This window comes from Lacerta agilis, chromosome 2 (genome assembly GCF_009819535.1).
Source record: "Lacerta agilis isolate rLacAgi1 chromosome 2, rLacAgi1.pri, whole genome shotgun sequence".
Classification (NCBI taxonomy): domain Eukaryota; kingdom Metazoa; phylum Chordata; class Lepidosauria; order Squamata; family Lacertidae; genus Lacerta; species Lacerta agilis.
Genome location: NC_046313.1, coordinates 19305413 through 19320924, shown reverse-complemented (window position 1 = coordinate 19320924; position 15512 = coordinate 19305413). Strand labels below are relative to the sequence as shown.

At 46.4% G+C, this 15512-nt stretch overlaps 1 protein-coding gene across 1 annotated transcript; it reads left to right on the top strand.

The window, feature by feature from the left end:
- The first annotated feature begins 107 nt into the window (after positions 1-107).
- DNAJC14 (DnaJ heat shock protein family (Hsp40) member C14) lies at positions 108-11095 on the top strand. The gene is made up of 7 exons (XM_033138814.1): positions 108-235; positions 562-2083; positions 4091-4197; positions 6601-6720; positions 7383-7543; positions 8350-8446; positions 9588-11095. Exons 2-7 carry the CDS (start codon positions 632-634, stop codon positions 9823-9825), a joined length of 2175 nt encoding a protein of 724 aa, XP_032994705.1. The 5' UTR covers positions 108-235; positions 562-631; the 3' UTR covers positions 9826-11095.
- The last annotated feature ends 4417 nt before the right edge of the window (positions 11096-15512 follow it).

Below are 15512 nucleotides of genomic sequence, written 5' to 3'. Positions count from 1 at the left end.
GGGAATTTTGCGCTCGGGCCCTTTAAGAAACAGAACGACGCGGCCGGGACGGGTGATGACGCTACCACGCGCCCCGCCCCCCCTTCCCACCCACGCACTTGACCCGGACGCAGAAGGCGGGGAAAGAGATGTCACACATAGGCGGGCGGAAGTGGAGGCTCGCGGAGGCAGGGAGTGAGGGGGCAAGAGGAGGGAGAAGTAGCGCCCCCTCTCGTTGCCAGGGTAACAGGACCAGGTAAGCTCCCCTCCCCACGTACTCCCCGCTTTCTTTCGTGTCTCCTGTCCCTCTTCGTTTGGGGGGGGGGGACACACGCTTTGAGTCCTTTCCCGCCACCCCAAGCATGGAGCGGCCCCCACTTTTCTCTGCCCCCACCCTAGTCCTAGAAGTGGGTGGTAGGGATCTAGCTTCCTGTTAACCATTATTGGGGGTGGGGGGTGGGGTGAGAGATCGTGGGATACACGTCCAGGGCGTGGGGGGGGCGGGCGGGTTGGTGCTGCGGTTTTTAGAAGTATCGCCTGGATTTTGAATCTCTCCGGTTATTGTTGTTATTATTTTTGCAGGCGGAGGGATCGACGATGGCTGTAACTTAACCGTTCGTCGAGGACAGAGTAACCCTGGAAGCCCAACGCCATGGAGGACGCTGGGTGTGAGACTGGAGATCTGTTTGAACGCAAGCCAGGTTGCCCTGATTTGGGCAGGACTGTTCCGGGTACTGGCAGCCCTTGTATGGCGAACGAGAGCAGCTCCGTCTCAGGCGGTGCTCATGCAGGAAGCGACCTGCTAGCCGCCGGCCAGGTCTCCCAAGAGTGCTGCAGTTGCGAAGGTTGCCCCGGCAAAGAGGGGCTGGTTTTGGAAGCGGCAGAGGCTTGTGAGCAGGCTGCTGGAGAAGCTGGGATTTTGGGTGAGGAGGAGGAGGAGGAGGGTGCTAGTGGAACTGAAACCACTTGGAAGAAAAGGAGCGATCAAGATAACGGCAACTTGCACTTCGCTGGCTACAACACCCCCGCCAATGAAGCTGGCTCTTGTAATTGTCAAGGAGATATCCCTGATCTCTCCGAAACTTATTCAGAGAAGGGGAATGGCTTGTGTGGTTTCACTTGCCAGCACTGGCTTTCGGCCTCCAAGGAGAAAGGCCCGTCCAAGTTACCACAAGGCCAGGAGGAAGACGTTGAAGATGATGCGGCATCTAAGGCCAAGGAGGAGGTCCCAGGCTGTACTCGGGCTCCCGGTGGAAGGAAGGTTGCCCGGCAGCAAAAGCACCACTCTGCAGCCAAGGGCGAAGGGCGTTTTGCACTATCTGGGGGAAAGCACAGGCAGGCCAGGAAGAGGAGTGACGGTGGGCGGCACCATGACATCCAAGTTCAGCTCCTCAAACATCTGGAAGGGTTAGCTTCCTTCTGCGTCTCCTGCTTCAAACTCTTTATCAGCCTGATTGTGCAGGTCACCCACAGGTGTGGTGAGGGTGTGGAAGCTGGTGGGAAGCTCCTGTACTCTTGCTGCTCCTTAAGCGCTCATGATCTGGATACCATCCGAACCAGCATGCGGACTTGGATCCAGCATGCAAGGCTGGGCTGCAGGAAAGTGACGTGGTGGCTGGGCTCGTGGCTTAGTGTGGCTTACCGCCTGCTTAAGATGCTATGTGCTATACTCTTTCTGGTGCTCATGCTTCTCCTGGGTAGCCTGAGACTCTGCTGGCGGGTCTCTAAATCAGCCCTTTTCAGTGTCTTGGGTAGATTGGCCCACACCAGTCAGGGAGCCTGGATTGTCTCAGCCGTTGACCTGCCCCAAGTTTGGGCCCTCTTTAAAGAAAGCAGGACTTGCAAGTGGGCAGCCGGCCTGCTGCTTAAGTGGCAAACCCTCCTTTGGATGCCCAAAGGATTAAGGACCAGCCAGCCAGGGGACACTGCTTACAATGGGTCTCCTGGAGGATCTGAGCCATACCAGCCTGGTGAAGAGGTGGCACGCTTGCTGGCTATGGCACATACCCCCGAAGAAGAGCTTAACCCTTTCCAGGTCTTGCGCTTGGAGGCAACTGCATCGGATGCTGAGCTGAAGAGAGCCTATCGGCACTTGGCAGTACTGGTGAGCACATTCCTTTTGAGCTGGAGGAAGACGATTGGGTGTCTTGAGAAAGGTGCCATCATATTTCTCTGCTGCCTTGGGCTTGCAATTCACGAATACCACTATGTTCACTACGTGGATTTGCAAAGCTACTGCTGGTTTTCTTCAAGGTGCAGGCAGGGGCCCCCTCTGCATCTGGTTGGCACAGTTAGCAGTTTAATGTGGGTTTGAGTGGAGGGGGAGGTTCAGATGATATTATCCAGCCAGTTTGTTCAACAGTGTCTCTCACTTGTAGGTTTAGCAGTCCTTTTGCTTCCTCTTGACTCATCTACCATGCCCTGCTGCACACTCTAGGACACGGGTAGGCAACCTAAGGCCAATGGGCCAGATGCCGCCCAATCGCCTTCTTCAATCCGGCCTGCGGATGGTCCGGGAATCAGCATATTTTTACATGAGTAGAATGTATCCTTTTATTTAAAATTCATCTCTGAGTTCTTTGTGGGGCATAGGAATTCGTTCTTTTTTTTCTTTCCAAAATATAGTCCGGCCCATGGTCTGAGGGATGGTAAACCTGCTCACGGCTGAAAAAGGTTGCTGACCCCTGCTCTAGGGCCTTCAAGATTACTGTGCTACTTGCAGGGACAAAGTTTTGCTAATCCTTTTTTTATCAGGCTGGCATGATCACTGTCAGCAGCTTGCTTGTCCAGGCCATTGTGATGAGTAATCACTCTGCTAGTTTTTCTGCTTCAGGTATCAAGCAGCAGTATGCTGGGAAGCCAGGTTAAACCTGTCTTGACTTAATGCCTTCAGGTGGTAAACTTTCTGCCTAGTTACTAGGGCTGGAAAATTACCAGCCTGAAGCTTTAAGGATGCAAATCTGCTCCCTTTCGCCCATCCCAAAATGAGTTAAAAGGGCAACTGAACTGCAGTAGTGCAATGTTGATGTGGGGCCATGGGCAGACCACTCAGGCCCTGTCTTCACTGGGAACTGCTAATCTGTCTCACTGACCACAGGGGCTGGCCTCATTTGTGACAAGGATTGGTTTTAATCAAAAGCAATTGTATCTTATTCATTCCTTGTTATGATTGGGCATGGCTACCTTGGAGGAAGCATGTCTCTCCAGTCTGAGCTCTTGAACAGAAAACATGCTGGTATTAAGAAAACATTAATCGGAAGTTCTGGTTCAAGTTTCTGCCACTCTTATTCTGTCGATCCGTATGGGATATGTGGATGATAATGCCAGTCTACATTACGAGGTGCCTATTAGGATTACTGAGTTAATGAATATTATATGCACAACATTGGAAAGAACAAACATTCCCATCGATAGAGGGATGGCAAAAGAAATTGACAGAGTATATAGAATTGGCCAGCATGACAACAAAAATTAGAGACCAGGGAGAAACACAGCTGGGGGAGGAATGGGAATTATTTATAGATTATCTAAAGAGGTACAACAACCAAATAAATCTGCATGTAGGAATTGACATATAAGCAGATGTCAAGGAAATAAACAGCTGTCTGACTTTCAGAAGACATCGGAAGGCAGCCCTGTTTAGGGAAGTTTTTAATGTTTGATGTTTTATTGTGTTCTTAATATCCTGTTGGAAGCCACCCAGAGTGGCTGGGGAAATAAGTAATAAATTATTATTATTGTTATTATTATTATTATTATTATTATTATTATTATTGAGCAGTAATTACAAACTAGGTTAACAAACAGAACAACAATGAGTGGTAATTTCCTGGCTAAGGATATGCAGCATAAAAAGGGAAAGCAGGAAGCCCCAGTGGGATGGGAAGTCTAAAGGGAATAGATGGATAAAAATATGTAGAATATGCATGTGTGTACTGAAACTTTGGGAAAATACAAATTAAAAATATATATATAAATAAAAAGGATTACTGCGTTCATGTATATGATGTGCTTTTCCCATGTGCTGAAGAAACTAAATGCTATTGATGCCACAATACAGGCATTTTCTGACTTTCTGTTGGGTTTTGGGACGGGACGGGGTGTTGCACAGGTTCACCCAGACAAGAATAAGCATCCGCGAGCAGAAGAGGCCTTCAAGGTACTGCGGGCAGCCTGGGATATTGTCAGCAATCCAGAGAGGAGGAAGGAATATGAAATGTGAGTGGACTGAAATCCATTTGGCCACAATGTTTTGGAATCAAGAGTCTACATTACCTATGGACTGGGAGGGTGCTGCTCTCAAAGTAAGGCCATGTTTAATGGCCAGGAAGATGCATTGCAAATGAGGCCCTGGTCACTGGCCTCATCTTGTGACCAAGAGTTATTTAAATGTTCCAGATGTATGCAAAATGCTGCCCTGTAAAGAAAATGGAAAGGTGGGGTACGATTCTCTTAAATTACTAACTCTCCTGCAAATAGCCAATCAAGCCCTCCTGAGTGCCCATCATGGGGTTGTTTAGGAGTAAGTAATAATAAATAATAATAATAATAATATAATTTTTTATTTCTACCCTGCCCTTCCCGATCCAAAAACCGGGCTCTGGGAGGCTAACAACAAATGTAAGACAATGATTAAAACAACTTTAAAAACAGCTAAAAAACAGCATAAAAACAAACATCATTGGGATCACCAGGGCTAACTGGCCAGGTTAAGTGCATCTCTAGCACACTATTAATATGCACAGGAGCACAAGTCTTCACAGCTGGATACAGATGCTCAAGTTAAATGGTTTTGAAAATGAGCTTGTAACTCTAACTGCTGCTTGTGTTAACCTCTGCTTCTGCCCTCCCTTCGAGGTAGAGGCCAGTACTGTGGTGGCACCTTATCCTTTATCTTATTGAAAGAAGTGTATTATCACCAGACACCCCCATCCTCCGTGGATTGTAGTAAATTAATGTATCCAAACTGGTAGAAAGAAGAAATTGAACTCCTCTCCACCTGGCAATTGTGCAAGGGCATTATCTATAACTAGATAAGAGTGCTGGAGATAAGGGTGCCGAGTGTGCTCTTGGTCTAAAGGCCTTCTGAGGAGAAGACCCAGAGGAGTACTGGCTGAGGCCAACCAGCTGCTGCACTGCTCTGACTCCCAGCTCTTGTAGAAAAGTTTGGAACTCTAAAAACCAGGCTACAACATGCTGGCTTGAAAGAGCCACTGTTTTGTGAGACTGGCTTCTTAGGCTTAGATTTAAAATTGCAACATAGCTCAGTGGGAAGGGTGTGGAAGGTCTAGATTTCATTTAGTTGACCCAAATGGAAGGTGTAATCAGCAAAAAAAAAAAAAGTTACTTCCAGTTAATTGGGCAATAGATCTTTTAAAGGTAACAACAGCAGCAACAATAAGGTTTCATTAAAAATGAGGATGGTGGGCACTATCTTAGAAGAGGCATTTTCCACCTCTGCATTATATGAGGCAGAAAGGGGATTCTGCCTCTAAAATGTTGCATGCTGTGATATACAGGTGCATCAGCAAAACATGAAGTGTGCTTTTAAAAAAACTGTTTTCCCTGTATGTAGACGTAATCAGTTGTTTAGCAGGCTAATCATTCAAATTTGAGTAGATTAATTGGGTAAGGTTTTTTTTTTTTAACTGAGTGACATCCCTGTTAATACCTGAAGTTACCTGCTACCTAGCAAGGAACAGTCTCAGGTCTACTTATTTCAGGCTTCCTCAACCTCAGCCCTCCAGGTGTTTTGAGACTACAATTCCCATCATCCCTGACCACTGTTCCTGCTAGCTAGGGATCATGGCCCTCCAAAAACATCTGGAGGGCCGAGGTTGAGGAAGCCTGACTTACATTATTGTCAATTCTTCTGCAATTGTCCTTGCATCTTGGTCTGGCACAGAGTCCTCCAGAGTCTAGTATGTTCTGTCGGAGGATGCTGAGTGGCATGGTTTCATCAAGTTGATCCTGGCTCCTCAGACACACTCTCAGGAATAGCAGCACAATTTAAATAAAACTCCTAGCCATTCCTGTCACCTCATGAGAAACCGGATACAGCGAAGGATACACACACACATTTGGAGTTAGGCAGAGTTGCTTCAAATGCAAGGCTGAAATGACCATCATGTGTTTGCTGTGTGATCTAACTGGAGGCCATGCTACACTGCCAGGGAGTATCTGGGAATACATCGGGGAACATTTTGTTCACTGAGCACACTATAGTGAACGCCTTTCAAGTTCCCCGTATATCCTACAATGCTTTGACATGTTATGAAAGTGTTCCTGCCTGTTTAAAATACTGGAAGATTTCCCAATATGAGAAGCAGAATGTACCGGTATCTGAATCAGTTATATTTAGGAGTATCTAGTTTTGAAGTCACCAGTGTAAATACAGTGACAGAATGGCAGTTAAGTTAGACAAGTGGCTGGGGGAAGGGGGCTAATATTGCCTCAAGCATATAGCACTTATTTCTTGCTGCCTGGTCCTAGTTGTCGTCACCTAGAAGAAAGTTCTGTTGCTTTAAAGTACTGTAGCCTTAGTCTGGCATTGTCCGGGTTTCTTTCTTGTACTGACGCTACCGCCATTGGCTTCTGACTTCCCTTGTTGCTCTTTTCAAGCAAGCGCATGGCAGAGACAGAGCTGACCAAATCGATGAACGAGTTCCTTTCTAAGCTTCAGGATGACCTAAAAGAAGCCATGAACACAATGATGTGTAACAAGTGTCAGGGGAAACACAGGTAAGTGGCCAGCTGCCGTTAACTCCTCAATGGTCCCAACCATTATTTCAGGCCGGGTGCAATAATAGCGAGGGCATGTCTGCTATCCAGAGTGTGTAGTACCCCAATTCTTGCTGGGCAGCAAAGCTATCTATCTGTGCTATCTTTACGGTTCTAAGCATCCATGGAAAAGCTTTGGAATCAAGTGGGCAGTAGCTGAAGAAGTTAAGGCATAAGAAAAACAGCCGGGAAGGTTTCCAGCAGCTTGGAAATGTGATGCTGTCATTCATGGCTTAAGTTACAGGTGGGTAGCTGTGTTGGTCTGCCATAGTCGAAACAAAATAGAAAATTCTTTCCAGTAGCACCTTAGAGACCAACTGAGTTTGTTCTTGGTATGAGCTTTCGTGTGCATGCACACGAAAGCTCATACCAAGAACAAACTCAGTTGGTCTCTAAGGTGCTACTGGAAAGAATTTTCTATTTCATTCATGGCTTAGCTACCCTTCCCTCTTCTTAGGGCTACTGATCCTTCTAAGCATTTTATGGATGCAGAATCTGTCGGTCCTCTCTGAAACGAAGAAACCTTGGATGGGGGGAGGAGAGAGTTAAAAGTTTCAAACTCTAGAAAATCAGGCACGCACACCTGTACTCTCTGGTCTCTGATAAACTCTTTGCTGCTGCAGGCGGTTTGAGATGGATCGTGACCCACTGAATGCTCGCTACTGTGCAGAATGTAGCAAGCTTCATGCGGCCGAGGAGGGAGACTTCTGGGCTGAATCCAGTATGCTAGGGCTGAAGATCACGTATTTTGCCATGATGGATGGAAAGGTTTACGACATCACAGGTAACGGCACCACACTTCTGGACAAGTGGGAATGGAAGTGGAAGGAAGGTGGTTAAATGGGGTTTTAGAACTAAATGGGGTTTTAGAACTATATTCCCCTTTCCTCCCATTGGATATTTGCCATTCATGGATTAGATCAGCGGTCAGCAAACTTTTTCAGCAGGGGGCCGGTCCACTGTCTCTCAGACCTTGTGGGGGGCCGGAATATATTTTGAAGGGGGGGGGGGAATGAACAAATTCCTATGCCCCACAAATAAACCAGAGTTGCATTTTAAATAAAAGGACACATTCTACTCATGTAAAAACACCAGGCAGGCCCCACAAATAACCCAGAGATGCATTTTAAATAAAAGGACACATTTTACTCATGTAAAAACACACTGATTCCCGGACCGTCCGTGGGCCGGATTTAGAAGGCGATTGGGCCAGATCCGGCCCCCGGGCCTGAGTTTGCCTATCCATGGATTAGATGCTAACGTCTTTACCTTCTATTCTGTTCAGCGCGGGTGATCTGCTGTGTAGATTTTGAAACTTAAGCTAAATCTGGGCAGCTCTACGTTTTGTTGCAAGCAAACACATCTCTCATTCAAAACACAGTAACAACTTTGACCCCCCAAAAGGCTGCCATGAGAAGGATTTTTAAATAGTTGGATGGGGTGCCCTATGAATGATAAATCATGCTGCTGCTGAGATTGCGGTTACTGTTTAAAGGCAGGAGCTTGGATTCTAATGGCATTCCTGCTTTCTCTGAGAGGCAAATACCTCTCACCATCTCATAGTTTACTTCTTTCCTTTTTCATGTGCAGAATGGGCTGGCTGTCAGCGAGTAGGAATCTCCCCAGACACACACCGTGTTCCATATCACATATCTTTTGGATCAAGGGGCTCAGGAGGACGGCAGAGGTCAGTGATGAATGATGTTGTTTATTCCTTCCCCTTAAAAAATGTTCTGTCCCCTAGTCTGCACATGGACGAGTCCTTCCTTAACTTTTAAAGTGATGCCAGGCTCTGTGAACCCCATCCAGAGACCTGTGTACATCCTGGCTATATTCTGTGAGTGAGGATTCCCATACAGTACCAATGTGGGGAGCGGATCTGCTCCGTACATACAAGAGGGCACAAGTGGTCCAGCTCCTATATAAATACATGGGGGAGTGCTGGGCACAATCAGAGCTCTTCTGCATGGAGATGATTTGGGTTCTGATGTCCTGTCCTATGCACAACATGCCTTGCCAGTGATGGTCGTGTTAGAACAGCCTGTATGCACAGGTAGGGAACAACTCATCTTAGTTCTAAGTACAGTGGCACCTCGGGTTACATACGCTTCAGGTTACATACGCCACTAACCCAGAAATAAAGTTTCAAGTTAAGAACTTTGCTTCAGGACAAGAACAGAAATCGTGTTCTGGCGGCGCAACGGCAGCAGGGGGTCCCATTAGCTAAAGTGGTGCTTCAGGTTAAGAACAGTTTCAGGTTAAGAACGGACCTCCAGAACGAATTAAGTACGTAACCAGAGGTACCACTGTATTTAGCTAGCAGGTGTTCAGTTTTCTTTCTGTCTGCAGCTCTGAATCTAGGACTCCTTCCCTGCCCCACCCACAGTTCATTGGAAATTTGGAATACGTTTTTCATTGCGGTTGCCAGCTTCTATGGGTTAGTCACAGTCATAAAGTGTTCCAGATAACTTGCCTCTAACTCCTGTGCATGAGCAGTGCTAGTTCTGGCCTTGCTTCCTTTTTCAATAGATTGATACACCTTATTACACCAACCTGAGTGTAGAGCAGTTAATACCCAGAGACCAGATTCTTGACTCTAGACTCCTCATAACCTGTGATGAAACTGGTCCCATTGAATCCATATAGAAATTGGGCACCTTTTGCATGTGGTGAACAGGGTTCTGGCACAGTTGAGAGCTCCGAAGCGTACTTTCCACCTCCTGCTTTTACTGTTAAGCCGAGCATCTTGGTCTGTGGCAGTCAGTTCTGGATCTGATGGTATCATTTTGTTCTTCCCTTTCCTCTGCTCTCCCCATCCCCTTCAAAAGAGCTGCTTCAGACGGCAGCCCTGCTTCAGCTGCAGAACTGCAGGATTTCTTCAACCGCATCTTCCAAGGGAACCACGGACAAATGCCGAACGGGAACTTTTTCAGCACGCCCCAACCACCGTCCCCGGGGAGTGTGCCAACCCCTCCTGCCCCTCCATCAAAGGTGGACAGTACCTCCCAGAAAGGAGATTCGAAGCAGAAACGGCGGAAGAAAGTGCGGCGCCCTTTCCAGCGCTGAGGATTCCACGAGAGTTGTGAGTGAAATCTCCCAGGCCTGTTTGGATGCCAGGCTTTCTTCATCAGGTAGCAAAAGGGCTGTTTCAAAAGGGGGAAAGTGTGTTCTGGTTAGTGTCAAAAATCCAGATGATTCAGGCTCCTCTGGACTAATCCATAACCCAGTAACTTCCAGCTGGAAAAAGACACTCGTCTTTCCACTGCAATTGTCGACACTGATCCCGTGATACCAAAGAGCTCCAACAGATGGCTTCCTGGAAGTGTCATCATGAAGATGTGGCATGGACAGCTGTTGGGATGGAGCAGCCTGCCTAGAGCCATGGGATCTCCTTTAAGGTGACTTTCTCAATGAAATGCTTCTGTAATTGTTCAGCGTTTCCCCCTTCAGCAGGAGTATGACTGTCACCAATAACGTTAGCTGATTCTTCACTTTTGGTCCACAAGGACGCTTGGACTGTAACTTCTGCTTTACTCCAATTGTCACACTATCAGACACCTCCTAAGTCACCTGAGACTTGGAGAAAAGGTGAGCCTTAGAGGGTGACTAGTTGCCCAGGAAAGTCTTGGCTTGGCTGATGGTAATATTAAGGCAACATGTAGAAAAGAAGCATATATCTTATTGCTGTGCAAGATTGGGAATTAAATTCTTACCCCCATGCTGGGTGTCCTACAAACTATACAAGAAGAGGGTCAAGGGAATCGCCCCCCCTCCTCCGGTAATATCCTTGCTAGAAAATATTAATTCAGTGCTTACCATGCAAAAGATTTATCTAGGCCCCAGAGTTAGGAGAAGATGAAGATACACTTTTAATTGTTTCAAGAGCTGCCCAAATATGATGCAGATACTCAGGATTATACCAAATGGTCTTTTTGCTTCTACGTTGAGTCAAAAAACGTTCCGCAGTTCTGTTGCAAGACTACTGAAAGGAGGTGTTCTGCACCACCCCATAAAGCAAATGGTCACATCTGGCTTTGGATGCAAAGTGACTCTTGGAGAGAACCAGGTTCCTGTCTTTCAAAAGTGCTAGGTTTGCTCTTCCCTGATCCTGGGAAACACATGCTGTTTGCCTCTGCTGTCCAAGGACTGTGATCAAATCAGTTTAGAAACTGGTGGATTAAACCCCCAAGATTTAGAATGGACAGTTGGCTCTTAACTGTCCAACCTTGCTTTATTGAAGGTTACTTTTTTAAAAAAGTTCAGATTTGTATGTACATACATATATTTAATACCATGTGTATTCCCCTTTCTATAAATATAAATGCCTTGGAGAGTCTTGGCCTTGGAGAGTCATTATTACCTTTTCCTTTCACAATGCAGCTACACATTTTCGGAATTTCTTGCTTCCCCCCCCATATCACTTCCCCCCATATCATTTAAAGGAGAGGATTAATCTTATGGTGGAAACTAATGACATTAACTGACAAAGCTGTGCATATAGCTGTACTTATAAGCTCTAGATCTAGTTTATTAAAATTTAGGACACAGTTAACACACTGCCAATGTACTAACTGCAGTATGTGTCTAAGGCAGGCTTCCTTAACCTCGGCTCTCCAGATGTTTTGAGACTACAATTCCCATCATCCCTGGCCACTGGTCCTGCTAGCTAGTGATCATGGGAGTTGTAGGCCAAAAACATCTGGAGGGCCGAGGTTGAGGAAGCCTGGCCCTAAGGGCTTATGTGTAAATCCAGGAATTGTTAGAAAGTTTGTGAAGGGCGGTATATAAATTTAATAAAGAATAATAATTTCAGTACAGTTCTGTAGGCCTAATTAAGGAGGCTGAAAAGAGTAACACTTGAGAGCGAGAGTTATACCCCACTCTTCCATTAAATAATGATTAAGTAGTGGTATTTTGCTACCTTATGTCCTTGCTTTCATGGGAGGAGTACAGCAAATCCACTACTTTCATAATGGTATTGTAGAGAAGCAGTTATCCCACAATTCTCTCCTACTCCTTAGGGCTTGTGGGTTGAGCTCCATGCAGCTGAGGGAGAAGTGTAAGCAAGTCCCTGAATCACTGCATCACGCTGGTAGAATGGGCAGCTAATTTTTCTCCCCGTGACAGAGCTTTTTAGCAGCCTGTTGGCTTACCAGCAAAGGAGAGAAAGTGCTAGCGCTAGCATGTGCTTTAACATTAAGCCCAATATCTTCACCACATCCTGCTATTGCTGTATCTCATTACTTTTGCCACTGCTCTGCAAGTCTCTCTTGTCTACATGTCTCTGCCAACTGACCTGCAGCCCTTGCTCATTTCTGTTTGACTGGACTCGCGGCATTCAAACGAAGATGCCTGGGGTGAGTTTTTGCAAGGCCCAAGGGAGAAGAAAAAACAGGATGATCTCTAATGCAAGCTGTTTGGTCATGCTAAAGTACCAGGTCACATTCTGCAACTTCTTGGAGAAGGCTTGGCCCATGATGTTCTCTGCCTTGGGGTCAGGGTGGCTTAGTGGCTCCCCTTGTCTTCCTGCTATTCCTTTCCTTGGTCTAAAGGGACTCAATTGCTATCCTAGGCCTCCAAAACAGGACTTGCTGTGTGTTTGTCAGGGCCTCACCTGAGCTATTATTTCTTTGACTGATCCTTTTCCCTTTTGGGTTTTCTTTTCATCTTCTTGGCTTGGTTTGCTTTTCTACAAGCCATACATTATCTTAAACTAGAAGCAGCCCAGTCCAGTGCAGACTAAGGCTGCAGTTCTATAGTACTTACCTGGAAGTGAGTTTAATTGGGAGTCAGTGAACTTAACTTCTGGGCAGAGATGCATAGGTTTACATTGCAAGTCTGTAAAAAAAAAAAAGGCAGTTTCTGGGTGCTGATTGCATCAGCTTAGTGGCTGGCTTTTGATGTTGCTTTCTCTTGGTTGAGTCCAACCTGATTTGGATTTTTAAAAGAGAAAATTGAACTGAGATTCTGCATTTCAGTACTTCTTGTTTTGTCACTTGGTTGCTCTGTAAACAGGTGGTTGCAGCGTGCAGCCACTGACATTCTCCAGAAGGTGGTGCTCTAAAACCTATTATAGGAAAATGAAACTACACAAGGGTATCTCAAAGCTGTCCCCTGAATCAAACATTTTAGGTCCTGCAACAGATTCCTTTATTTGTATAAATGTTTTAGTTAATATCCTGCCTCATCACGGATCCCCTTTTATGAACTCCCCAACAAAACTTACCAAGACACACATGGAAGCTAAACAGAACTGCAACAGACCAGTGGCATCAACGTGGCAGCATCAAAGGAGAATTTCCTGCGTTCAAAAGTACCTTGTCGGAGTGTGTAATGCACTGAACTGGCTCTGCAGCAAGTGCATTTGCTATTAGACTTCAGAAACATTTTTCAGTACACACATCTGTGGAGCTACTTCTTTCCATTTAGGTCTGCCATCATGGGTGTGGAGGTGACCACCAAGAGCCAGAAACACATTGAGAAGTGCAGTGAAATCATAATTAGCAGGTTTGAGATAGACCAAGACTCCGTTTAAAAAAATAAAAAAGTAGTTGATAGTCACAGCGGGGTGGTGCAGGAAGGAACAAGAAATATTCCTTCAAGGTTTTTATTGTTTGGGATGAGCCTGTATTCAGTGGTATGGGGTGAGTGGTTGAATGTATGTAGGGTGGTTGAATGTATACTGTATAATGTATAGCATGAACCACTGCATACCTTTAATTTTCTCCCTTGCTGGGATTAGGAAGCAGGTGTTGCAAGCAGGTTTTTAGGCTCCTTGCCCACCTTGTTCAAAGTAAGTACCATTCTAAGGTAGGCTGCCTCTCTGTGTCTCATATATCCCCAAATACCTGCTACTACTATGACCCACTTGGCCTATTGGATACAGTAGGAGGGCGTTGGAAGTTGCTAAAACTTCACTGGGTAGGCAGGGAATGTAATAGCTCCCAGTCCAAGGCTGCCCTCAGGAAGCCTTAGCTACCACCCTTTCTGTGAGAGCTGAACTGTGGAAGTGGCAGATCTGTTCACAAACCAGTGTGGGCCCAAGTCTCTGCATGCTAACAGCTGGCCTCTTTTGGTGGATATCATATACAGCTGGCAAAAAGCCTTTGCAACAGAGAGAACATGCAGGAAGTAGTAGTAGTAGTAGTAGTAATAGTAATAAAAAATTTGTATCCCGCCCTCCCCGGCCAAAGCCGGGCTCAGAGCAGCTAACAACAAGTAAAAATAGCACAGTGTACATAAAACCACAGTCAATTAATTAAAATACATTCTAAAATCAATTCAGAATCAAATTAACGGCAACCATTGGGTTAGAGTTCTATGAGGATTACAGAAGGAGAGAGGGGGTCAGACTTTGCCTTGTCCAAAGGCCTGGTGGAACGGCTACATCTTGCAGACCCTGCGGAAAGATGTCAAGTCCTGCAGGGCCCTAGTCGCTTGTGACAGAGCGTTCCACCAGATCGGGGCCACGGCCAAAAAAGCCCTGGCTCTGGTCGAGGCCAGCCTAACCTCCCTGTGGCCCGGGATATCCAAGATGTTTTTATTTGAAGACAGTAAAGTCTTGCATGGGACATACCAGGAGAGGCGGTTGGTCCCGTAGGTACGAGGGTCCTAGGCTGTATAGGGCTTCAAAGGTTAAAACCAGCACCTTAAACCTGATCCTGTGCTCTACCGGGAGCCAGTGCAGATGGTATAGCACTGGATGAATGCCCCGCTGGAGTTTCTTGGTCAGTTTCAATGTCAGCCTCACATAGAGTGAGTTACAATAATCATGCCTGGAGGTTACCATCGCATGGATCACAGTGGCTAGGTCAGGGTGAGAGAGTTAAGGAGCCAACTGCTTAGCTTAGCGGAGATGAAAAAATGCCTCCTTTGTTATAGCTGCAACCTGCGCCACCATAGATAGGGAGGTGTCAAAGATTACACCCAAACTCTTAACGGATGGTGCTGGCACTAATTGCGCCCCCACAAGGGATGGGAGTTGGCCCCCCAATCCCATATCGTCCCAACCCAGCTCAAGGACCTCTGTCTTCGAAGGATTTAACTTCAACCGGTGCCAGTTATTGTTTATCTTCCAATCTGCATTTATAATAATATATAATAAAAATTTATTATTTATACCCCGCCCATCTGGCTGGATTTCCCCAGCCACTCTGGACGGCTCCCAGCCGAATATTAAAAATAATAATGCAGCATTAAATGTTAAAAACTTCCCTAAACAGGGCTGCCTTCAGATGTCTTCTAAACATCAGGTGGTTGCTTATTGCCTTGACATCTGATGGGAGGGCGTTCCACAGGGCAGGTGCCACTACCAAGAAGGCCCTCTGCCTGGTTCCCTGTAACTTGGCTTCTTGCAGTGAGGGAACCACCAGTAGGCCCTCGGCGCTGGACCTCAGTGTCCAGGCTGAATGGTGGGGGTGGAGACACTCCTTCAGGTATACTGAGCCGAGGCCGTTTAGGGCTTTAAAGGTCAGCACCAACGCTTTGATTTACGCACAATCTGGACCCTTGCTTCCAGACCTGCAGATGATAGTCTTCTTTCCCTTTCCTTAGTGTGAAGTAACACCAGGCATGCAAATATTTGATTTGTAGGTATGCAAACAGAGTTGGGATAGGGGGTAGGGGTCAAGGCAATTGCTGCCGGCGTCAAAAGACCCGTGCGCCTTCCTAAAACGCAGGAGAAAGTGGGGATTGTCCCCTCGCGTCATTCCTAAGAGGAAGAGGCATTTGTGTAGGTGGGAGTGAAATGTTGC